The sequence below is a fragment of the Magallana gigas genome, chromosome 9, assembly GCF_963853765.1.
Source record: "Magallana gigas chromosome 9, xbMagGiga1.1, whole genome shotgun sequence".
NCBI classification, from domain to species: domain Eukaryota; kingdom Metazoa; phylum Mollusca; class Bivalvia; order Ostreida; family Ostreidae; genus Magallana; species Magallana gigas.
Window position 1 is genome coordinate 40,171,805 of NC_088861.1, and position 23,054 is coordinate 40,194,858.

General features: G+C 32.8%; 1 protein-coding gene and 1 pseudogene across 1 annotated transcript; both read right to left on the bottom strand.

Moving 5' to 3' along the window:
- Nucleotides 1-5,750: 5,750 nt before the first annotated feature.
- Nucleotides 5,751-8,348, bottom strand: LOC136271908 (uncharacterized; annotated as a pseudogene).
- Nucleotides 8,349-9,528: 1,180 nt separating this feature from the next.
- LOC117692093 (uncharacterized) lies at nucleotides 9,529-22,850 on the bottom strand. The gene is made up of 9 exons (XM_034479108.2): nucleotides 22,792-22,850; nucleotides 22,368-22,405; nucleotides 22,077-22,274; nucleotides 21,034-21,094; nucleotides 19,322-19,547; nucleotides 19,057-19,176; nucleotides 15,590-15,680; nucleotides 15,277-15,377; nucleotides 9,529-15,119 (listed from the first exon to the last, which is right to left on the bottom strand). Exons 3-9 carry the CDS (start codon nucleotides 22,118-22,120, stop codon nucleotides 15,028-15,030), a joined length of 735 nt encoding a protein of 244 aa, XP_034334999.2. The 5' UTR covers nucleotides 22,121-22,274; nucleotides 22,368-22,405; nucleotides 22,792-22,850; the 3' UTR covers nucleotides 9,529-15,027.
- Between the last annotated feature and the right edge of the window lie 204 nt (nucleotides 22,851-23,054).

Sequence of the window (23,054 nt, forward strand, 5' to 3'; positions counted from 1 at the left end):
GAAGTATAATTGGATGCATTAACACGTTTATTTAGGACAATGTCCATTACACGATTGGATAAAAGGTTTCTATCAATTTTATACATGGTTTTCAGCCTGAAAATTTTCTTTTTACTATCGTTTCCCACCCTGTTTCGAAATAAAGAGATTCTCTAGTCGCAAAAATAGATAATCCTGTCACAATCTTGCTGCATTGTATTTGTTCTAACTTTGACTTCATAATAAGTTTAAATTTGAGTTTTTTCTGTTATTCCAATGTCTTTTGTGCATTTGCTAAAATTGTTCAGGGTTTGGTCGAATTGATTGATTTTTTTAATAACAATGAATAATTGTTTTAACCTTGTTTAGCTCAATAGGATAAACTTAAATAGCTCAATGGGGTATATTCAAATAGATCAATGGGGTATATTTAAAAAAGAACCAAATTCATTCTAAGCTAACTTGAAAACAGTTTCTTGATTCTTTTCTCAGAAGCTTACACAGTTTTACACGTAAAGAACTACTCGGGAGGTTTGAAATACCCATAAAGTGCAAGGGGGGGGGGGGGTTAAATCTTGTTTAAGCTGTTCAATGTTGTTCTTAATGTGTTTTGGATGGCACGAATCATAAACAAGGTATTATTTGGTGTCCGTAGGTTTATAATATATATCAGTAATAATTTTGTCCTCTCTTTTTATGATCATAACATCAAGAAATGGGAGTTTTTGTTCGCTACAGTCCATTGTAAATTTCAAATGGTTGTTTAAATTGTTTAAAATATTGTAATACTTATTTAATTCATCCTTGGTTTTAAATGTATGTACTTATGTATCTATGGTGTTCAAAACTCCTAAAGATTATAATGAAACCGGTAGAGTTTTGAATCGGCTTTCTGTTATTTTTTATTTTATATATATATATATATATATATATATATATATATATATATATATATATATATATATATATATATATATATATATATATATATATATATATAATCCTGATCGGCTCCGATGGATTTTAAACTATAACAGAAATAACAAACAATCCACGTCACGGATTGTATCAGTATCTGGAAATGCCGCCAAATGGTAATAAATACGTTACGTATTGAAATATGTAAAAATGAATATGATTATGAAAATAAAAGCTAAATAAAGTCAATGCAGAGTAAATAATGCATGCATCGATAAAGTCTAGGCTTGAATGTACATGTATTATGAAATATCGTTGTTTTGCAAGTCGTAGCTGATCACTTTCCTCGCGTACTTTGTAAATTGGAAGTATTTCATACCGGCCTCTCCCGCACACATCAAAATGTGCACTACACGGAGTGTTACGAATGAAGAATGTTCCCTTATCTGCTAATGTACTCTCACACGGTCGGCTAGTTTGGTCCCTGATTGTCCAATGTAATTTACTCTGCATCCATCGCAGGTCATGCAATGAATGATATTTATTGATTTTCAGTTTATAATTGATTGAATACCAAATTGCCATGCAAGATAAATTGATGCTAAAATAAATGATAATCGATAAAATCAACTCCCGTCAGTACTTCAGTACCTTGATTTTTAAAAGTACTTATACAAAGGTTTACTTTATCATAACAGCATGAAAGCACAATGGCAATACTCATCTACCGAACACAGTTCAAATTGCTTAAAATAGAAAAATTTCCTTTAAAAATCAATATATTTTTACCAGTATGTTGTCATTGTGTTCAAGAAAGTAAATGGTATCAAAACAATTTATAAAGGGTATAAACACACTGTATTCTACAAAAGTGCAAAAAAATCGATGTGCAATGAGATTATAAATCGGCCTCCTTAAAAAGCAGAAACATAATGTTTTAGCATATACTTCAACTTTTTGGACATTAATAACGTCATCTAAGGATTATACATTCTAAGAGAAATATAACGGACAACGCATTTTACTTTTCATGTATAGTTTATTGTAATGCTTGAACATTTATTTTATTCAAATCAATCATAGAGATTCGTAACATACATGTATAAAATACATTGCATACATAACTTAGAATTTGCATAGAAAAATGGATCTCATTCATAATTATTTACATCAATTTTCGTAATAATTATTCACAAAATGTATGCAGCTATTCGACAGAGCAACATTTACAATAACTTTTCAACATTTGGAATAATAATGTATATTTTTAAGCATATTTTTGTAATAGATGTGTTACATTTTGTATTTCCCCTCGAGTGTCCCTTAACTAAAAAAAACCACAACTTGTTCTATTGAAATTCATTCACCCAAATTTGAGATTTAATGAAAAACATTTACTGAGTACTTACTTGCAATTAACATCAGCAAATAGTCAATTATACATCATAATGTTTTTAATGAAGTAAAAACAATTTTAAAAAAAAGCTTTAAATATCAAAAAATCATTAAATGGTTAAAAAGCAACAATCAATGAAAGCAGTTACGGCATATAGAAAAGACCAATCCACACTTTACAAAAGGTATGTCCCTTGGCCGCCATCTTTGGGGGGACCCATAAGTTTCTCACTGTAGCCTTTGTAGTTTAAAGGTTAATAATTTTGTCATTTGACAATAAATTTCCCTTTCTGTTGTGTATTTTGATGCTCCAAAATGGAACAACACACATACTAAAGGAATGGATTATATGAATTCTAAAAGATTTTAGAATTCATATCTTCTATAGGATCAGAGGACCAAAACTTTGGTTTTTCCCTTTTGACCTTTGTTCCGACCCCACAAAGGGAGACATCTTTTGCAAAGTGTTGATTGGACTATTTAATTCAATATTAGTATTACAAAATATTTTAAAAATAAACATTTCTTTCAATATGTACCTTTTTTAAAATATTACTCTGTCCTCTAAAGCGCAGGCAAGTATGTTGCAGTTATTTATACTCATAATTTCAGACATTTTGCAGTTAAATTGCAAAATGCCTGCACATGAGTAACTGCTTACACCTTTCAACATATGTGAGACGATGTCCGTAAGGTATAATTTAATTTTAACTGATAAGGTATTTTGATGAAATTAATAAAAAACGTCTTTCATTTTCGAAACACAAGCCCGAAATAGCAAAAATGATAGTAGGATGGGGTTGACACGCTTTGGCGGATCCAAGTCAGGGGTACTTTTGATCAAAATACATGCTTGCATTGAAATAATTTTGAATGGTTACGTAAAGAGTGAATATATTTACTGTGAGCCTATTAAGAGAATAGATAGAAGTTAAGATTTGACAATTGTTGAAAAAATAAAATGATTCAATTCGTTTTTTCAGTGGGCGATTTTACTTTTTATACTCATTCGAATGCGAAGCACGACCCCTGGTGAGATAATGGGAAAGAACTTTCCAGGACAGGGTAACGAAGAACACGGATTGACTAATTAACAAAAAATGTAAGAAGAGTTCATCATGCATCGTGAACAGATACCTTGGATTGGACTTCCATTAATACAAGAAATTAATAAACAAAAATAAATAAAATAGAACCATCAGGCAGACAATTGAATTTGACAACTTTGACAACAAAATTTAAAATATGCAAATAAATGTTCATAACCTAGCGTGTGTTTTAATTCTATTTTCATACCATGATATATTGACTGTAAGCCTTAGACATTAATTTGTCAACATTAATGAACATATTATTGTATTTTAAGTCTATATGGATGAATAATGTATGTATGAAACTGGGATTGTTTTATAAAAGTCTTTTATCTGAAATTCGTATTTGAGATAGTATTAAGAATTATTGAAAATTGGCCCATAGAACCTTTACATAGAGAGAGAGACACTAAATACCTATTCACTGGTGTGAAATAAATACAATAAAAATGTTTATATTTTCAGCCTGCTTCAACAAACAGAACTATCTCTGCCTAGTATAACACTACGTATAGATTTTGTACTAAACATTTCAATAAATTCAAATGACGCATAATTAAGGCGCAAGTTGTGTTTGCCTATTCATATTCAAATATTTAATCATTCGTACAAATGCTGAACATTTTATAAATATAAGTAATAAGGATCCATTCTTTGAATATTATGATGTGATAATTTCGGTCGGGGCGTGATCAAACATATCACAAAACACTTCGGGGTTTATTGGATATGAACATGCCCCAATCAAAATTATCATATCAAAATACTCAAAGACTGATTCCTTATTCCTTAAATAAGCCCACGCACATGTATATTTTATCCGTTTCAGGTTAGATTTTTCATCCCTGCCCAATTCCTAAATATCTAAAATTGCAGTTGGTTGTTTTTTGGGTTTTTTTTTGTTTCAATTTTAAAAAATAAGTTAAGGGAAAAAATCGGATAAAGTATATAAAAAATGAACACAAAAAATATGGTTCATCATACACTATATTAAGCATTATATAAGGAATAAGGAATCATTTTTTGAGTATTATGAGGTGATAATTTTGGTCGGGGCGTGATCAAATCAAATAAAGCCCGAAGGGCTTTATGATAGATTTGATCACGCCCCGACCGAAATTATCACCTCATAATATTCAAAGAATGATTCCTTATTACTTATATTTATATAATCTTAGGCCATCGTACGATTAAATATTTAAATATAAGTAAACAAACCCCACTGGCGCCTCGATTTGGCGTCGTTTGTATTATGAGTTATATAGTACAAAATCGATACGTAGTGTTATCACAGGCAAAGACACTGGATAATGTAAATATATCGTATTAGTGTGTAAATCATTGTTTTTGATATGATACTGTGGTTTCATCAATATTCGTTGAATACCAATTTTCGTGGATTTCGTTGTTAAGTTGATCCACGAAAATTAATGTTCATTGAAGTTCAATTTCAACTAACATTTTGTATTGATAGGATCATTGGCCACGAAATTACGTATCCTTGAAACTGTGGTTTTCAGAAAATCCACGGAAATTGATACCCACGAAAATTAATGAAACCACAGTATATTAAAAACTATATTGCTTTTTTATTAATTATTGAATTCACCAAGCTAACCCAGCACTATACATTATATTGCTTGAAAGACACAGAGCCTGGCAACATTCAGGAATTATGAAATAGAACTTAACAATAAATAGTATGAGAAATATTTATTACTCCGCTATAACAAACAATTGGTGGATGTTGGCCGCATAATGATTTTTTGTGGGGTAACTGGGGAGCCGACCAGTGTGCCAGTTTAATTACCCATGTAGGGACACACTGAGGGCCCGAGTATGAAACATCAGTGCCCGAACCTGAACGATCCCCAGCGTTCTAAGGAGGGTAGTGAGACCTGCCCTTCTCACCCTGTCTCCTGCAGTGCTACCTGGTTTAGAACTTTGCATGACAAAGGCTACTTTATCAACCAATTATTACATGCACCAGCCTGTAGCATCCCCTCACTGGAGTGAGGTGGATGTGGCCCCACCTATACCCAGTGTAGGCCCCACTATACAAAAAATCCCAATTTTACATTGTAACCACATGGCACAGTTAACTGTAATAACTTTGCCTTTTATAAACCATATTGAATGATTTAATTTATATACTATCCCCTAGCTTTGAAAGCAAGTGGGGGGGAGACACCCAGGTTTTGGAGCAGAAAGTGTCAACACATACCACTGCGGACTCCCTAGTCCCGCCACAGACATTGGGACAATGTCTCCCACAAAACCCTTGATAACATTAATATTATATATGTAAAACTAATACATATACATGTAATAATTTGTGTAGATGCTGGTAAAATAAAAGAGGCAAAATTTGTTGGAGACTGGTTAATATTTATATTTGCCTTAGGTTGTACATGAAATTGAAAAAGCAGGAAACAATGGACAATACCAAGTATGGCAGCACATTATGCTTTGAAGTTAACTAAAAATTTTTGGGCCAAAGCATTGGTCCTATCATGGGCGCAAGACAAGCATCAGAACTTTCTGAATACTAACATAAGAACTGTACATATGCGAATGCATGGGATTGTGAACAGTTGCTTTTTAGTTAATCACTGGATACTGGTTCCCTTGTCCATCAATGAAATATTGTAGAGCGCATTGAATATTGTTGAGATATATGTTGTTACCAGTGTTCGACAGGTGTGTACCATCTGAGCGAAACAACTCAAGCTCGGTTGCCTTGATGTTGTGGTCATGGCCGATGTAACAACCCCCCCACCCCATCTGCCATGAAATTTTCCATGCACTTGTTAATTCTGACCCGCTTTTTATTGATTTTCTTTCCCATACCCAAAGGGGCAAAATGCCAATATCTTCTAGGTAGGATGGCAGACCAGATGAGGGTTGTTTTTGGCCATAAAGCATGCAATCTATACAATGAACATTGTGCATTTTCAGAAAAAACTTTAGAGGTCATTTGATCTTTGGTTAGGTCATTTGAACCGAGGTGAATGATGAAGAAATCTGGTGGAGTCTGGTATTTTGACATTGATGTTACCGTCTTGTCGAAATCCTCCCATTGTAGTCCACGAATACCTTTCCACTGAATGGTTACAGGTGGTTGCAGGTTAAGGGTTTTCCCCCCCGGTCTATCCGCTGCTGCAATTTCAGCCCAATAGGGGATTGAGGACCCCACAATCAAGGCTGACAAATCTAAAAAGGCTTTGTTAAAATTAGCGTTGAGTCCTACTGGTGTATGTGTTGAGTGTGTGTATGTAGTGTTGTCAAAAATACAGTGGTGCTAGATAAATTGGGAAAGTAACTGGAAAACCTAATGCGAGTTATGTGGGCGGATGTAAGTAAGAAAGGAATTAGATCTCCATCTCCCCAGTTCTTGAATTTTTTCATTAGAAAAACCCTGATTTGCCAATTCAGTAGCCATGCCTATGCGAAAACTGTGAGACTTGTAGTGACCTTTGATCTGTAAAAAAGAAAGTGACTTGTCCAAAACTGCCTGAAATTGGGAACGTGTAACTGGTGAGCCATCAATGTGAACAAATAAGGTGGGTTTTCTCGGTGGTCTAGCTTGGAGGAATGGAATGATTGTTGATGATGGACAGAAATGAGTTTGAGGTAGCTGTTGAATTTGCACAACCGAGCTCCTGCCTGTTTGGTCGGTCTTTGATGAGCTGATAGTAATGAAAAACTGACCCAACTGATTTTGAGAAATGTGATTTGCTTGCAAGGCCAGAACTTCACTTACTCGTAATAAGCCAAAAAAGGTAACAGTGTATGTTGCCGCAAAAAGTAATGACTCATAGGGTGAGCGGCATACTGACTTGAGGGAATGGATAGTTTTTGTAAATAATTGGATTGAAATGGGGAGTCGAATGTCCTTGTTGACACCAACTGACCGCCGGACACCCTCAAGAGACTTGGTAACTATGAAATGCCTAGTGTTATCTAAAGCACCCAAAATTTTGTGATGGTAGGACATTGCACTTATATATAGACATATAGTTCTCTATGATAAATTGTTGATTGATAAATAAGCAATGAAATGTATGAGTTGGTTTGTAGGTACAGGCCAGATTTGGGCCAAGTCATACTGGGCCCTAAACTGATGGAACTTTGCTAAAGCAGTGTTGTAAGACTGGTGGGTATTTGGGGCCAAAGATCTGTACAGAAGTCTTGATGCTTCCTGCTCCAAATGTGAGGTGGTAGAGGTGTGGGCCAATGGTCCGCCTCCGGTGCAAGACTTCGGAATCTGGCCCACTGTGAACGAGATAAGGCATCTGCAATGCAATTTGCTTTTGTGTGTATATAGGTTGCTTTGATTTGAATATTGTGTCTTAGTAACAGAAGAACAAGTTTTCTAACAACATACATGACCTTATCGGACTTGGAAGTTAGTGTATTGAGCACCTGGACTACTGCAGTGTTGTCAATGTGAAAAAGGATTCTAGTGTTTTGTAGACTCTGATGCCATATAGTAATTGTTACTAGGACTGGAAAAATTTCGAGAAGAGTCATATCCCTGGTAAGACCGTGTAAAAACCAAGAGTGAGGCCATGTTCCATGTGCCCACCTACCACCGAAATAGATACCAAAACCCCCATTCTTACCCCCTGCACTGTCTGTGAAGAGCTGTATGGATTGACTATCCAAAAATTGGGTTCTTATAACAGAAACACCATTATAAGATTGAAGGAAAATTTGCCAAATGCGCAAGTCTTGCTTGATATTGTTGTTAAGCCTGATTCTGTGATGGGGTTTTGAAATTCCAATAGTTGCATTTATGAGGCGTCTGCAGAAGGCCCGTCCAGGAGCTACCACCTTACAAGCAAAATTGAGTAATCCAATGAGTGACTGGAGTTCTTGAAGAGTAACTTTTTTTGCTGATAGAAAGGAATTGATAACTGACTTTAACTTGTCTAATTTGTCTGAGGGCAGAGACATGGTCATGTCATTGGTGTCAAAAGTAATGCCAAGAAAAATAAGATTTGTAGTTGGTTCTACAGTTTTTTCTAAAGCAATAGGAACCCCCAGTTCGTGGCAGAGTGACTTGAACTTGTCAAGTGTGTGTTGACAGAACACATCTTGTCTGGGTCCGCAGAAGAGAAAATCATCTAGGTAATGTAAAATATGGTTGTTGCCTGTGTGTTGTTGAGTGAGCCAATGCAAAAAATGAGCAAATTTTTCCCACAGTGCACAACTGATCGACGAACCAAATGGGACCATTTTGTCAAAATAAAAATAACCTTCTAACTGAAAACCCAACAAGTCGAAATCACCTGGAGCGATAGGTAAGAGTCTAAATGCGGACTTAATATCTGACTTGGCCATAAGAGAGCCCTCCCCTAACTTTGAAATCATGTCTGCTGCTTCATCGATACTAGAATATTTGACAGAGCATGCAGTGGGGTCAATGAAAGAATTTATGGAATCCTCGTTAGGATATGACAAATGATGTATGAGGCGCATATCCCCATCCTTCTTTGGTACTAGCCCAAGGGGCGAAACTTGAAGATTTACAAAAGGGGGTTGTGGAAAGGGACCAGCTACTCTATTGAGTTGTAACTCTTTGTTGATTTTTTCAAGTGCTATGGGCAAATGTTTATACAAACTTGGTAAATTTTTACTTATTCGAGCTTTCCTACGACCCAGATATTGAAGCCTGAAACCAAAATATTATTTTATCAGAAAAATAATCGCACATACCTTAAGAAACATCTTAAAAGAAACCTGAAAAATATTTTTTATTGCATACGCTTTCATTGAAATTAATGAAGTATGCATCGATAAATCTGACTTTTGTATAATTATTTTAACTTATATCTTAAAATGCCTCATAATCAACAAGAGGCCCATGGGGCCACATCGCTTACCTGAGCAGCAATGGGCGTTCAAAAGATATTGTGCCGTATGGTCCCTCGGTAGAATAACAAAAAATAAATATTGTAAAGTATTCGAATTTTACACTTATTTTTGCATACACGTAATCTTTGACATTGTACCTTCATGAAATACTATTTTTTTTTTTTTTATAAAAATAAGAAAATCCTACGCAAGATATAAAACTAAACATTTCGTAGGAGTACACTGTTAAGTTGTTAACTTCCAATTCTCTGTATTTTCGTTCTGCCCCCCCCCCCCCCCACTTTGTAAGGCGATCAAAATATATGAAAGCATATAGGTACATTTTTTTCATCAACTACTTACTAGTTATTGTATTTTTAAAAAAATATATGTAATAGTTATTGTTTTTTATTTTAAAAATCCTACATGTATAGATGTGAAGAAGAAAATTGTACCTCAATGTGCTCAATTCCTCAAATTAAAAACATTCAAAAAATTTATTTGTCTTCTCCATTATAATTAAATGAATGTTATTTACTTCGCGTACAAACCAGGATAATTTTCCGATGTGATAACTTCTTAGGAATAGCGATAATTACTCTATCCCCGCAACCATTGCAACAGAAATGTGTCAGAACTATGGAAACTGTTTTAAAGATGTCGTTTTTATTTACCCGTGTCTGAAAAACTATCAAAATTGATGTAGATTTCACATTAATTATTGTATAAAGAGGGGGCCCCAGAGAGTAGGTATATACAGAAGACCATTCTTTATTTTGTTTGTACAAGTATTTAACATACTCTAATTCATATAGAATTTCTAATGTTCAACCAAAATTTCAGCGTCAATCGTAGAATTATAAGCAAGATACAGAGCTCACAGTTCGCCTAGGTTTGAGTCATATTTTGTTCCCATGAGTTTATTACATTCAACTTAAGATTTTTAACTTGGTATTTCCTATTCAGCATTTAAATGGAAAAAAAGAATGGCCTAAGATTTTCAATTCTTTTATTCACTCAAGACCAGTTCACTGGTATTTGAGGTTCAAAATCAGTTTATACAAATGTACACAAACACAGTCAAGGATCACATGTACAGTAGGAGTAATAATGACGAAGAAAGGTTAAGTTAACAATACAGTAAGTTGTTAAAGTTGGTTTCTGGAAGAACAGACTTTGAAAATTCTCTTAATAAATATTGACATTTTTTTTTTACTTTTTTAATCTTTAGTTTTTAAGATCTGTGTACAAACATAAAATATGGTTAGTAAATAGAAATTGTAAACAATTAAACACAAGAAACATGCACTATAACAAATAAAGAACACAATCTATCTTTTCCAAATGAATCATATATATACATGTTTATTCCTACATATTTCCGTCAGCGATATCAAACTCTCTTTAAACTGAATAAACTCGAGAAAATGCCGAGCATCTGAACAAAACCTATTGCATTAATCTACCATTACGCAAAAGATAAGATAATGCCTAATTACCGATAAAATGAATTGTACTTCAGTACTTTTTTGATACATCAGATTTTGCTTAATTTGCGCAGGTAAACAGTTAACTGTTTGATTTACCGAAGTGTCTGTTTGATTTGATACGTAAAAATCACGAAATACAGACGATAGTTCCCAGGTTACAAAGCATAAATAATGAAAACGAAATGAAAATCAGAACAAGCTAACACCAACGTCATGTGTGAAAACTGTCAACGCATTGAAATATTTAGCCTCAATTTACTTCACAAAATCGGCACCAATATATTTTGCATGTTTCAAAAATTTCCCTTCATTCGCGAACTGTTGCACAACAAGCAAATTCATCATAGTCAGATCGACCCTTTTTCGTATAATGTCATGGCTGCTTTAAACAAAGAACCTCGTTTTAGAAGTATGGAATACGAGTCTTGGTAAAATTGGCATGCAAACCCAGGCCGTGGCAAAATAAAAGCCGGGGCAGATCGGCAATCGTCAATTCCAAATACGCATTATTTTGCATCAATATTTACAGCAAATACAAATATACTGGTCCATCAAATATCCTGAAATTTTAATGAGATTGGCAGATCAATAACTGCCAATCTTTTGTTATGCCCAGGCCAACCAAGTCTTGTCTACCCGTTTACCGGATACCGAACCCATCGGATGCCGAACCCGAAGCTATTAAACGGATTAAAACACGCCTTTCCTTTATTATTATTTTCGTAATAACTCAGATTTGAAACAGAATTAGACCTTAATTTTTGCAATTTATATTTTCCTTCCCAGAAGGATAATTTATGCTAAACTATGATGAATTGGAATCAGTAGTTCTTTAGAAGAAGATTTTCAAAAATGCACCCCCCTTTTTCTACAGTTTCAAGGTTTTCTCCGCTTTGAATCTAGATCGGACTTTTATTTATGCAATTTATATTCGCCCTCCCATAAGGATGCTTTGTGCCAAATTTGGTTGAAATTGGATAAGCGGTTTTAGAGAAGAAGTTCAAAATGTAAAAAGTTTACAGACGGACGGACAGACGGACGGACGGACAGACGGACGACGGACAAAAGGTGATAAGAAAAGCTCACTTGAGCTTTCAGCTCAGGTGAGCTAAAAACTGATAAAAATTATCAAGATACACAGTCTTGAAGTTTTCATACTGTACACCCACATAAAGGTGGCATGGATTTTAAAGGAATGTTTACTTTTGGTAGTTTGGGATGGTGCTATTGTACAAAATTGGTTTGCAACAATCATTCCTTTAATACATGTATATACAAACTATTGTAGATTCCTAATTAATCGCGAGGAATTAATATCGGCGTAAAATCGCGAGAAGCACCCTTCGCGGATTATAAAATCTCGCTATTATTTTCGAAGAGTTCAAAACTATAAGAAATAAGGATGAAAAATCCATGTTCGCAATTTTATATTCTCCCGATTTGATCCGAAACCGCAAGATCGCGGAATTCAGTACTCACGTAATATAAGCAATTTACAGTATCTACAGATATGTTTAACTTATTGAGCAGCTTCACGTTCGCCATAACAAAGTTAATTTTTAAAGGGGTTGAGCACATTTCAGAGTAAATGAGATCAATTTTGTGAACAACACAACCCGACCTCAGAAAAAAAAAAAAAACCGACCTCATTTTAAACCTAAACCCCAACTGTTGATATATGTTTAATTGTTGTTATTATGTTATGGTACGCTTATGGCTCTTTTTTCTCAGCATGAGTTCCCGCTGAAAAAAATAAGAGTTCACAAGAGACAAACAAATCTCATTTTTAGGAGGTGATTTTAATCAACTCCCCTGTGCAGTTACTCTGGCAAACGGAAACTGAAACAGTGTTTGGACCCAAGCACAAATCATCCCCGCTGGCAAGATTTAGTTCTCGAAAATAATTGATAACTTCGATGTAATGTATGCTAAAGCATTGGTTTTTTTTACGAATATTACCTATAAATACCTTTCAAATAGTCAGATTTTAAATAGTACGAAACATTTAGATATTTTTTTTTTGCAGTCGCATGTATTCCTACGCCAGCGTTTAATATAGTCTCGTTCTACCTTCGGTTGTCTCTGTAAAGTTCCGACAAGCAGGGACTTTGTCTACATTTAGAGGTCGTGTCATCAAGCTATCACATTGGCAGAGAGTATCTCTTGTTTGTCGAAGATTAACGGACACAGCCGAGCATCTGGCTGAACGAGACTAGAGTTCATTTTTGCTTGGATCCATACACTTTGATGGAATCAATTCTATCTTTAAATATTACATTACACGATCCATACGGGTTTTCTCAAAATTCCTGTCGGAAAAGTCCATGGATTCATATTTTAATAATGTACATAATTTAAATACAGATTATAAACTACTTGGCAAACAAAATAACATATATTATATTTTAAAATAGATAATAATCGATAAAATCAACTCCTGTCAGTACTTTAGTACTTTGATTATGATATATTCTCTCCCATCTCTGAAACCCCTAATCAGATCAATATACATTACAAAACTGAACTGACTTTTAATGTGTCCTTTAGTTTCATATTCAGTACAGTTATCCTTATAATTTTCAACTTTACCGTTGAACTGTAATGTTTTAATTTTCATCTATCTTATAACCATTATTCTATGTATATAAATGATTAAATGCATATCATATTCGTCATATTCTGTCAGATTAAAGATATGGTCGGATTATTTTAATCTCGTATTCATGCTGCATTCTGTTTCAAACATAATCTTGTATTAAGAAAAACAGTGTGTGTAAAAAACGTCCCATATTTACCACATTTGCAGATCATTAAAACCTTGCATAATTATATAAAAAGGTACAGTCTAGACTGATTGAAAACATTTACAATATCCATGCATAAAAAAATGTAAAAAAAAAAAAAAAAAGGATCTAGAATGACTTCTGTCGTCGTATGGGGGTGTTGGTTTTGGAGGGGGATAGGGGATTGTACTACAAAAAACTACACATATGTATGAAGCCTTTAAACAATAATAAACAAAATATTCAGATATAAAAGCTTATTTCTACAGCTCGTTCTTTTTTATTTCTTGCGACATTGTTAGCAGTTTAAAATTATCTTATATAAACAAAACAGTTTTCCCTATTTGAAAAATCATCACAGACAAAAGATAATAAAATGCATTCCAACATAAATGTAACGTCCATTTCTCTCCACATAAGTTTTGCCTCAGCTGACAAAATGGTTGCAAAAGTTAAGCTATTTTAAATTAGACCATGGGTTCTTATTTTTTTCTTATTAAAATTAAATTAAATGTGTAGCTTTTATTATAATGAATCAACGTCGATTTCGATGTCTAACATGGTTAATTCCAAAGATATGATAAGAATGTTCCTGGTTTTAAACGATTTTAAGATAGGACTACCTAATATTTTAAATATTTATTAATATCATGTTAAAAAGTTAACAAATTTTAAGTAATGATTTCTAATTCAAGCCTTAACAGATGTTTTCAGAGTATGTCTATGACATCTACATGCTAACTGATGTCCATGGTTACTACCTGTACTGTTTTGTTTATAGAATAATGTCTAAAACTACTTTTTCGATTGAAGTTACACATGTAAAAAGCAAAATATAAGCTTTGTGGGATAATGCAAAACTCTATATTATGTATATTTATTTGCAGTTGTGTATTACATTTCTTAGATGATATTTACCTGTAGGTTTAATGTTCAAAACATATCTTTGGTTGGACAATAATTATGAAAATGTAAGATGATGTGGTAGTTTGTCTAATATTGTTTTCGTTTGGCTCATTTGGAAATTCATCTTAAAGTCAAACAAAATATATTTGTGAAAAACCGTACTGTTTTATTTTATTTTTATTTTTTCGAGGAGGGGGAGGGGTCAGTGTTTTTTTTTTTTGTTTTTTTATTTATAAATTCAATTTGTTATCATTAACTCATGTGGGTACATATTTAGGAACGAAGCTGCGCAGCCGCCCTCTCATCGTATGTTGGATTTTTTTGTATAGCAAAGCATGTTAGTAAATGTGGTGTTAAAAGTTATATAAAACAATTTGATTAATTAAATCGTCTCAAAGCATATTACAGAAAAAAAAATATTTTTAAAAAAAGTAAATAAGCCCTTTACGAGTAAAAAAAAAGTCAAAAAGTTTAACTTACGACGGAGAAACATTTAGTTATAAGTCACTTCAGTAACAGATCTGATGAATTTGATCAAAATATAGAACACACGTATCAATATTTAAGTCTAAGCATTGTCGTTGCATGCTCTAAGTTTACTCTTCATTAAATCTCTCTTTTGATGCCGTGGTTATGGAACATTGGTTGAACATTTTCTGTTTTGATGAAGCACAGTTCTTCCACTGTAGACATTGGTTCTAAAATAAGGGATAAATAACATACTTGTATCAGAACATTACAAGTAATTCATTTTTGGACATTTTTTAGTATTTGTTTTATTATTTTGTTATCTGTGTATGAATCTGGTCATGGAAATCAGTGAACATTGAATTTAAGAAAAGATACGCTATTTACCTTCTTGTTTTTCGCACTTTCGGTAAATTACATAACATGCGAGCAATATTAACAAAATGACAAGCATCGCAATCAGTGGCAATTCTCGTAGATATGGCGTCCTAGAGTAAAGTAAATACACCATGTGGTAAAAATTCTTTCAATATAAGTGTGGAAAATAAACCGAGCTGATGTGAATCTCTAAAATTGTGTTCAGTATGTCATAAAGATAACATAGATAAAAATCTAATACCGTAGGACAATAATTTATACAAGAAAAATATACTTTGTGATTTGGATGTTTATTTGATAAATACTTGAAAAAACAACTTACTTGTCCTCATTGGGATCCAAAGTACCTAACGTCGTGCTTGGTGGATTGGTTTTAGATTGGTCCTCAATCATTGTCTCTATACAAATAGTATCTGTGGCACAGAAATTCAAAACTTACTTGATAAAATAACTCAATGTGATACGTGTGGTAATGTTATCGGCCGTATTATTTTAACAAGTTTCACTAACTTTTAAGAATTGGCCTAATTTGTCTAGAGAATTAAAAAAACTTAAAATCTCTATGTTAAATAAATAAAAGCGTATCTCTCGAGAAAGCCATTAAAAGAATTCTGGTTTTAAAGATACATACCTACTTTTATATAACATCTACACAAAAACATAGAGCTAGTTCCAGAAAAATGGCAGATAGCAGTGTTTATTTCATAGCATGATCTGAACTCATTACGCAAGATTTGTGTTACTTGTTGAAAAAAAGCACTGAAAAAAAGCCGTTTCTCATGGTGTTTACTTTAAAGAAGGTGCACAGTTAAACAAAACTTGAAGCATATCAATATGTTTAGTGATGATTTTCAGGTTGTTTTAGCTCAGAATAACCATGCGTATTTTTGGAGATCCACCCAAGAACCGTTCCATCTGGAGTTCTTGTGTAACCCTATTTATAGTTTGCTTCCCTTTTATATATATATATATATATATATATATATATATATATATATATATATATATATATATATATATATATATATATATATATATATATATATATATATATATATATGTAGATAAATAAAGCCTTGGTACAGCAAAAATACTTAAATAAATAAAACAGAATGCGACAGTCCAAATTAAATAAATTTAATAATTTATTTAATTTGGACTGTCGCATTCTGTTTTATTTATTTAAGTATATATATATATATATATATATATATATATATATATATATATATATATATATATATATATATATATATATATATATATATATATATATATAACTTAAATGAATAAAAACACAAAGTCCGAGTAAAACATAAGCGCTTTCATTTTCATCTTCAGATGTTTTACAACTAACCAAGGTATAACCTTAACATTTTCAACATTTCTTAACTGACATGTTTTTGGGTTTTTTTTTTCATTAATAGCAAAAATAAAATAAAAACACAATTGAAATCAATTACCCGTGACAAAACGTCAAAACATGAAATTGGTATTTTTCTGGGCACGCTTAATATTAACTGCAATTTGTTGTGACCGATATTAGTCTTTGGTGATATTTTAAAAAGAACAATTTTTAACATGGCCAAAATGATCATTGACAAAACAGCCAGAACCGTTGAAATATTGGTGTCTGCATTGTTTCTACGACGGATTGTTTTCACTTTAAATTTGCTGTTTATTTTGACCTCGACATCGTTTTAAATATAAATCAATCCATAGTGAACGTTATTTTTTTATAATATTTTTCTTCCCATAAGTGTAACGTCATTTCCATGGGCAACTTAACACAACCCAAAGCTCTGAGCGAAATTCAAACAAACCGGAAGTGTTTGTGATATTTAGCAAAGGCCACTCTCTCGGGTCGCAACCAGACGTCAAGATCAATGCATCATTCTTAACTTTTCGAAATGTAAGTGGATATCAGTCATCCCGACGACAAAATAAATAAATGTGCTTATTTCGTAATTTATATATACATTATACTAGGTGAATACTTAGCACTTTGGTTCGGTGTATATGGCAGAATTTCACCTTTGAATGTATTCAATAATGTACAAATCCATCCCAAGACTCATTATGGCACGTGCATGTATCAAGGGTAAGGTTTTGTTTTGTTTATGTGACTTTAATATTGCAAGTGCGATAACTCTCAGATAAAGTCTGCCATTTTTCCTCGAATATTTACAATTTACAGATGGAAGGTAAAATCACACAAAAAATAGATGAATGGGGATAGTAAACTATTCACCGGTAAGTTTCTGACATGTAATGGGCAACATGCACACGGTACAGAAGGTCAACCCTTTGCAGGGAATTAGCTTGGGAGGTATAAAAAGCAGAAAAATCAAGGAAAATGGGTTAAAAGTGAAAGGGTATAATATACACAATACAGAAAACTTTACACATTCTGGCCGGCAATTTTCCTCAGAAAGTGGTGAGTGGCCCCAAAAGGAGTGAATTAAAAGTGTTTGTGCTGGATGGGAACTGAGGAAATTCTAGTTAGAGAGTTCGGAAGACACTCATCCCCTGGCTATAGTGTATTGTACTTTAACAAACTATCCCCTGTCACGAAAGATTAAAAAAAAATATGTAAATATTTTAAGTGTTCTAACTAAGGAACTTTCAATCAAACAATATATAATAGGGTAAATGTAAATAAATAAATTTATTCGATAATATTAATATATTCTTAAATTATCAACCTCAAGTACTGCACTACAATAATAATTTCAATCTATAAAGTTCACGCTGTTTAAAAAATACAAGCACAAGCACAATTTCTAACGTTGGTTGAGTTCCTACACGTTCTGACTTGTTGTGGAGCAACTGTAAAGGAAACTGCCGTTTGTGTTTTAATGATCGTTGTCAGACCTTTTTTAAAGAAAAGTAATACCAATTGATGTATTCAATTTAAGGATGTATCGACCATTGTTTACATGTCCTTCTGTCTTTCCACAATTTATTTAAAAATTAAATTTGTCGTTATGACAACAAATTTAATTTTTATTTAAATTTGTGAAGACACTTCCTATGGCATATTTTTCTTTTAAGCCTAACTGATGATACAACGAAATTATTACCAAAATAAATCTAGATTGTTTTAAAAAGGTTACAAAATATTGTTAATTTGTGTTTAAAACGCGGAGGTATTTTTTACTTGTCATCAGATCACATTAACATTTAAATTACTATAACTATATAAAAAGTAAATAATTATGAATTTTATGAACAGTTAGACTTTTTACAATCACATTTATGTCTGTTACAAAGAGAGCAATCCATATGAAATGTCGATTCAAATTAATCAATTTTAAACTCATTTGCAGGTAATCTTACACGCAAAAAATCGTTTAAAATGGTACTTCACTCGCCTTCATCAAAACTTTCGCAAAAGTTTGCGAATTAATAATGCAACTAGGACATTTCAAGAATAGAAAAAAAGTATTATTTGCAAATGTTTACGAAATTAAACGACGTACGAGTAACTTTATTTCATTCATCTGTTTTTATGATACAATATATTTATTATGATAACAAAAAAAACCCCAAAATTATATTACGTGTTCTCGGAGCCGTTAGAGTCAACAACGAAGAGTGAGTCAAAATGCATGGTTTTGGGGCAACGGTTTATGCGTTAAAGTGCGTTACTGCGGGGAAGGGGGGGGGGGTTAAACCAACATTTCTTGAACATTCAACGATTTTTTTTCTAATATATTTGCTCTAAAATAATTATATTAACCAGCAAACAATACATGGTGGTTGAATTTGTATCGCTAATGAACTCACATTTATACACCTCATCTGAAGAATACTGGAACGGACAGGGCGGGGTGGATTGTTTACAACTAGTGTCATAGTTTTCTTGGATAACATCACCTCCGACATTATACTCCGCGCACGAGTAGCCTAAAACGTTTAATTTTAAAAAGTGAATCCATTTTATGTAAAATATTTCATAAAAGTAATGCAATTGTAACCAATATTTTCATAAATTAATCTTGCAATTATGTTGCATATTACTTTTTTCAGCGCTCTTCTATTTTTTTTTTACCATTTATCTTTTGTGGCCGTCCACACAGTTGCACAGTCTGGTTCTTATAATGGTTGCGGAGACAGTGGTACTTCCATTTTCCCAAGTTGTGACAGATTGGGACTTTCGATGAACAGTTTTTGATAGCTTCTGCTATTCTCCATTCTTGCTCCGTTAAAGGACAGGAATTGACATATTCAACATGTGTAACATCTATACAGGATGATTCATCACCAAAGACATACAACTACAAGAAAAGAGTAACACTATACCATATAGTAGATAATATATGTTAAGGAACATTTGAGCATTAAACAAGAACTATTTCTGGGGTTTTGATAGGAGAGAGAGAGAGAAAGAGAGAGAAAGAGAAAGAGAGAGAGATATTAGTTATCACAGTATGACAGAAATGCAGAGGTGGGTCAACTATTGCGATATATCGACAAGGAAGCTTACGTTGTATTGAATTAGTTGAGAGAACATACTGTAAAGCTAAGATTACATGTATTAAAGAAAATAAACATTTTGTGTTTTGTCTATTATACGACTTGCTGCTATGGTGACCTTTTTTAAGGGGGGGGGGGGGGTTACCAAGTATTTTGTCATTCTAAAAAAACAGATGATTGTGATGGGTTTTAGATTTAATGATTCACATTAGTCGTCAATACGACTTGCCAAGATTTATAATACAAAAAATTGTTAAAACCAATAATGCGAATTCAATTGGTCACGAATTTCGTCAAATTCTATTTTTCTGTTTATATTATTTACAATACTTTTGATATACATTTCTAATGATGAAATGAAATTTGAGAGCCAGTCATTAGTTTAAAAGCAAGGTACAGAGCTCACAACCCTTTGTTATGTAAACATGGCTCGTGCGCTGGTTTTGTTTACATAGGTTCAATATACCATGAAGATTCTTTTTCAAGTTGATTTGTCTATCTTCTTATTCATCTTAAGCTTTAATAAACAGTTCATAACGTTTAACACATTCATTTAAGGTCTAAAATTGGACTTTTCACTTCCACATTAAAAATGTAAACAAAAGTTTACATAGTAAAGAATTGTGAGCTCTGTAACTCGCTTGTAACTCAACGGATGACACTCAAATTTTGGTTACATATTAAAAATGCCCAACTTACGCATTGTAAACATTAAATACGGAAAATACTTTTTGACAAAAACCGTGATCATGCCCCTTTAAACACAACTTTGTTCGGGCGAATTAAAAACGGACGGAATTGTTTGCAAGCGTAGAGGGGCAATAGCACAGAGGGAAAAAAAACTTTATACATTTGTTACAGTCATTAGATTTTGTTTATCTTATGACAACTGATTGCGGCTGTATAACTTGAAAAGAGAAAACGATTGTTTCTATTCCAATAAGAATTTAATTAATGAAATAAAAGCAGCATTTTTAAAATGAAAGAACAAAATGTTATATCACTTGGTTAACAGGCTCGTGATTATGACTGGCAATTAATAGATATTGTCGTTATAGCTCAGTGGTTGAAACGCCGCTGGTACAGTACGCAAGATGTCCTGGGTTCATATTCCAATTAAAACTTCACTTTGTTACCATGCTTAACAATTAGTTAAAGCTGAACATTAAATCGAATTGAATGTTAACAAATGTGTGTGACTGTGTCTATGAGTCAAAGGTATTTAGCATTACATTGTTGGACAAAAATCGTGACCATTTTTTTTTAATATATGAAAATAAATCTTACCTCTAATACACTTAAAAACAGAACACCCAATTTGAGACATTCGGTATTAAGATGGGAAATTCTAAAGTAAAAAGAAAACAAAAAACAAAGAGTATTATTAATAATAGTGTTGTATATGCAAAACAATAAAAATTTAAGTTATTAATATGTTTAATTGTACTAGAAATAGACTTTGACCCGTACATGCACGGGTTGACATTGCATATTGGACATTAACGATATAGATACATCGACACACCGTATTGTTGACCCAGCTCCGATGTGACAAGGGTTTAAACATTAAAAGACAATCGTACATTTTTCTGAAGTTTCCTGCGATTCTACGGCGAATCTTTGAGTTTAACAACACCGTGAACACGCTATTGGAACGCAGCTTGGTGTGACTGGTAACAATATTATGATGTGAACAAATACGGTCGGGAATGATCATATCTAATAGAACCCGAAGGACTTTATTTTGAATATGATCATGCCAGGCCGTATTTGATCACCACATAATATTTAAAGAAATATTCCTTATTACTTAATATTTCGATTATACAAGGATTCGAAGCGCTGCATAGTATCTAAGGCAAAGAAGTTGGAAAATGTGACCTTAAGAAAAGGAGGAGAAAATATTCGGCTGGTATAAATATAACTTTAAAAAAAAGTAAATGAAATTATATAATGATCTCTCTCTCTTTCTCTCTCTCTCTCTCTCTCTCTCTCTCTCTCTCTCTCTCTCTCTCTCTCTCTCTCTGCGTGGGTGGGTGTGCACACGCGTGCTTGTGAGGTAACCCTTGAGTTGTAGAGTCGCTCTTTGATCTAGTTTCGATTTCGCTATCCATTGTGAATATGAAGCTCTCTGCCCTTATGAACATTCTTAATTTATATTTTTGCCTGGTTTGAAATTTCAATGCATAATTTTAAAATCGATACGTAATTTTGCAAGTATTTGTAGGCCTTATTTAGACATAATAATTATTAAGTTCATTCATTTTGTTAATGTAAAATTATTCTTATTAAAATATCAAGCATAAATGAAACGGTTATATTATACATACTTAGGCATCCTGAGGACAAATTCATTGCAGCAAGCGGTACGCATCAATAAGCAAATGATTTAATTAAAATCATCTTGATGTGCGTGCGTTACTTTTTGTTACCGGTGTGGTTGGAGATCTAGAGGTATTTTCTGAACAGCACTTATTGATGGTCCTTAATACCTCCCTTACCACTCAGCCTTCTCCAACCTCTTGACCCTTAGTAACAGAAAAATGCAGTTAAATGTTTGTATCCCTAGCTAGTATATCAAATAAAAGAAGCAATAAAAACCAATGAGAAAAAATATATACCTTTAAATAGCCTGTTTTTTATAACCTTTCCCCGTCATCTATTTATAGAAATGGAAAATATTGCAGTTTTATTTTTAGATACACGTTATAAGTATCACAAGAATTGTTTTTAAATCTTTCGAAACTCAAAGTATGATTCATATTCTTGATTTTAAATAATGAAAGTATTTTTTTTAAATAAAAAGTATCAACTGAAGTTATGAAATATGAATTGCTTTCAATATCCAATATCCAATATCCGTACAGAAATCAATGACTGGTAGGCATATAAAACAACCAAATGAAATTTCAAAAATAAAAAGATTTATTAAAAAAAAACTACCTCAAGAAAAGGAATTGATATTCTTTACCCTATCCGCAAATATATATTGAAAAAAGATGCTATTATATTAAACAGCTTTAAATTCAATAGCGTAACATTTACCTTAATATGTTGACACCTTAGATTTAAAAAAAAAATGTTTCGAAGTGTAGCTAAAACAGGAAACGGAAAACGAAGCAGAGCAGAAAACCGAAAAATCTAATAGAGCCTACAGAGTTTGGTATTAAAAAAAGATGTAGTAAATATAAGGTAAAGCTATGTGACTTAATACAAAATGAGGCGTTTTCAAAAAAAATATTAAATTGATCAGTTTATATTCACTCCATATCTATTGAATATGTGTGTGTGTGTGTGTGTGTGTGTGT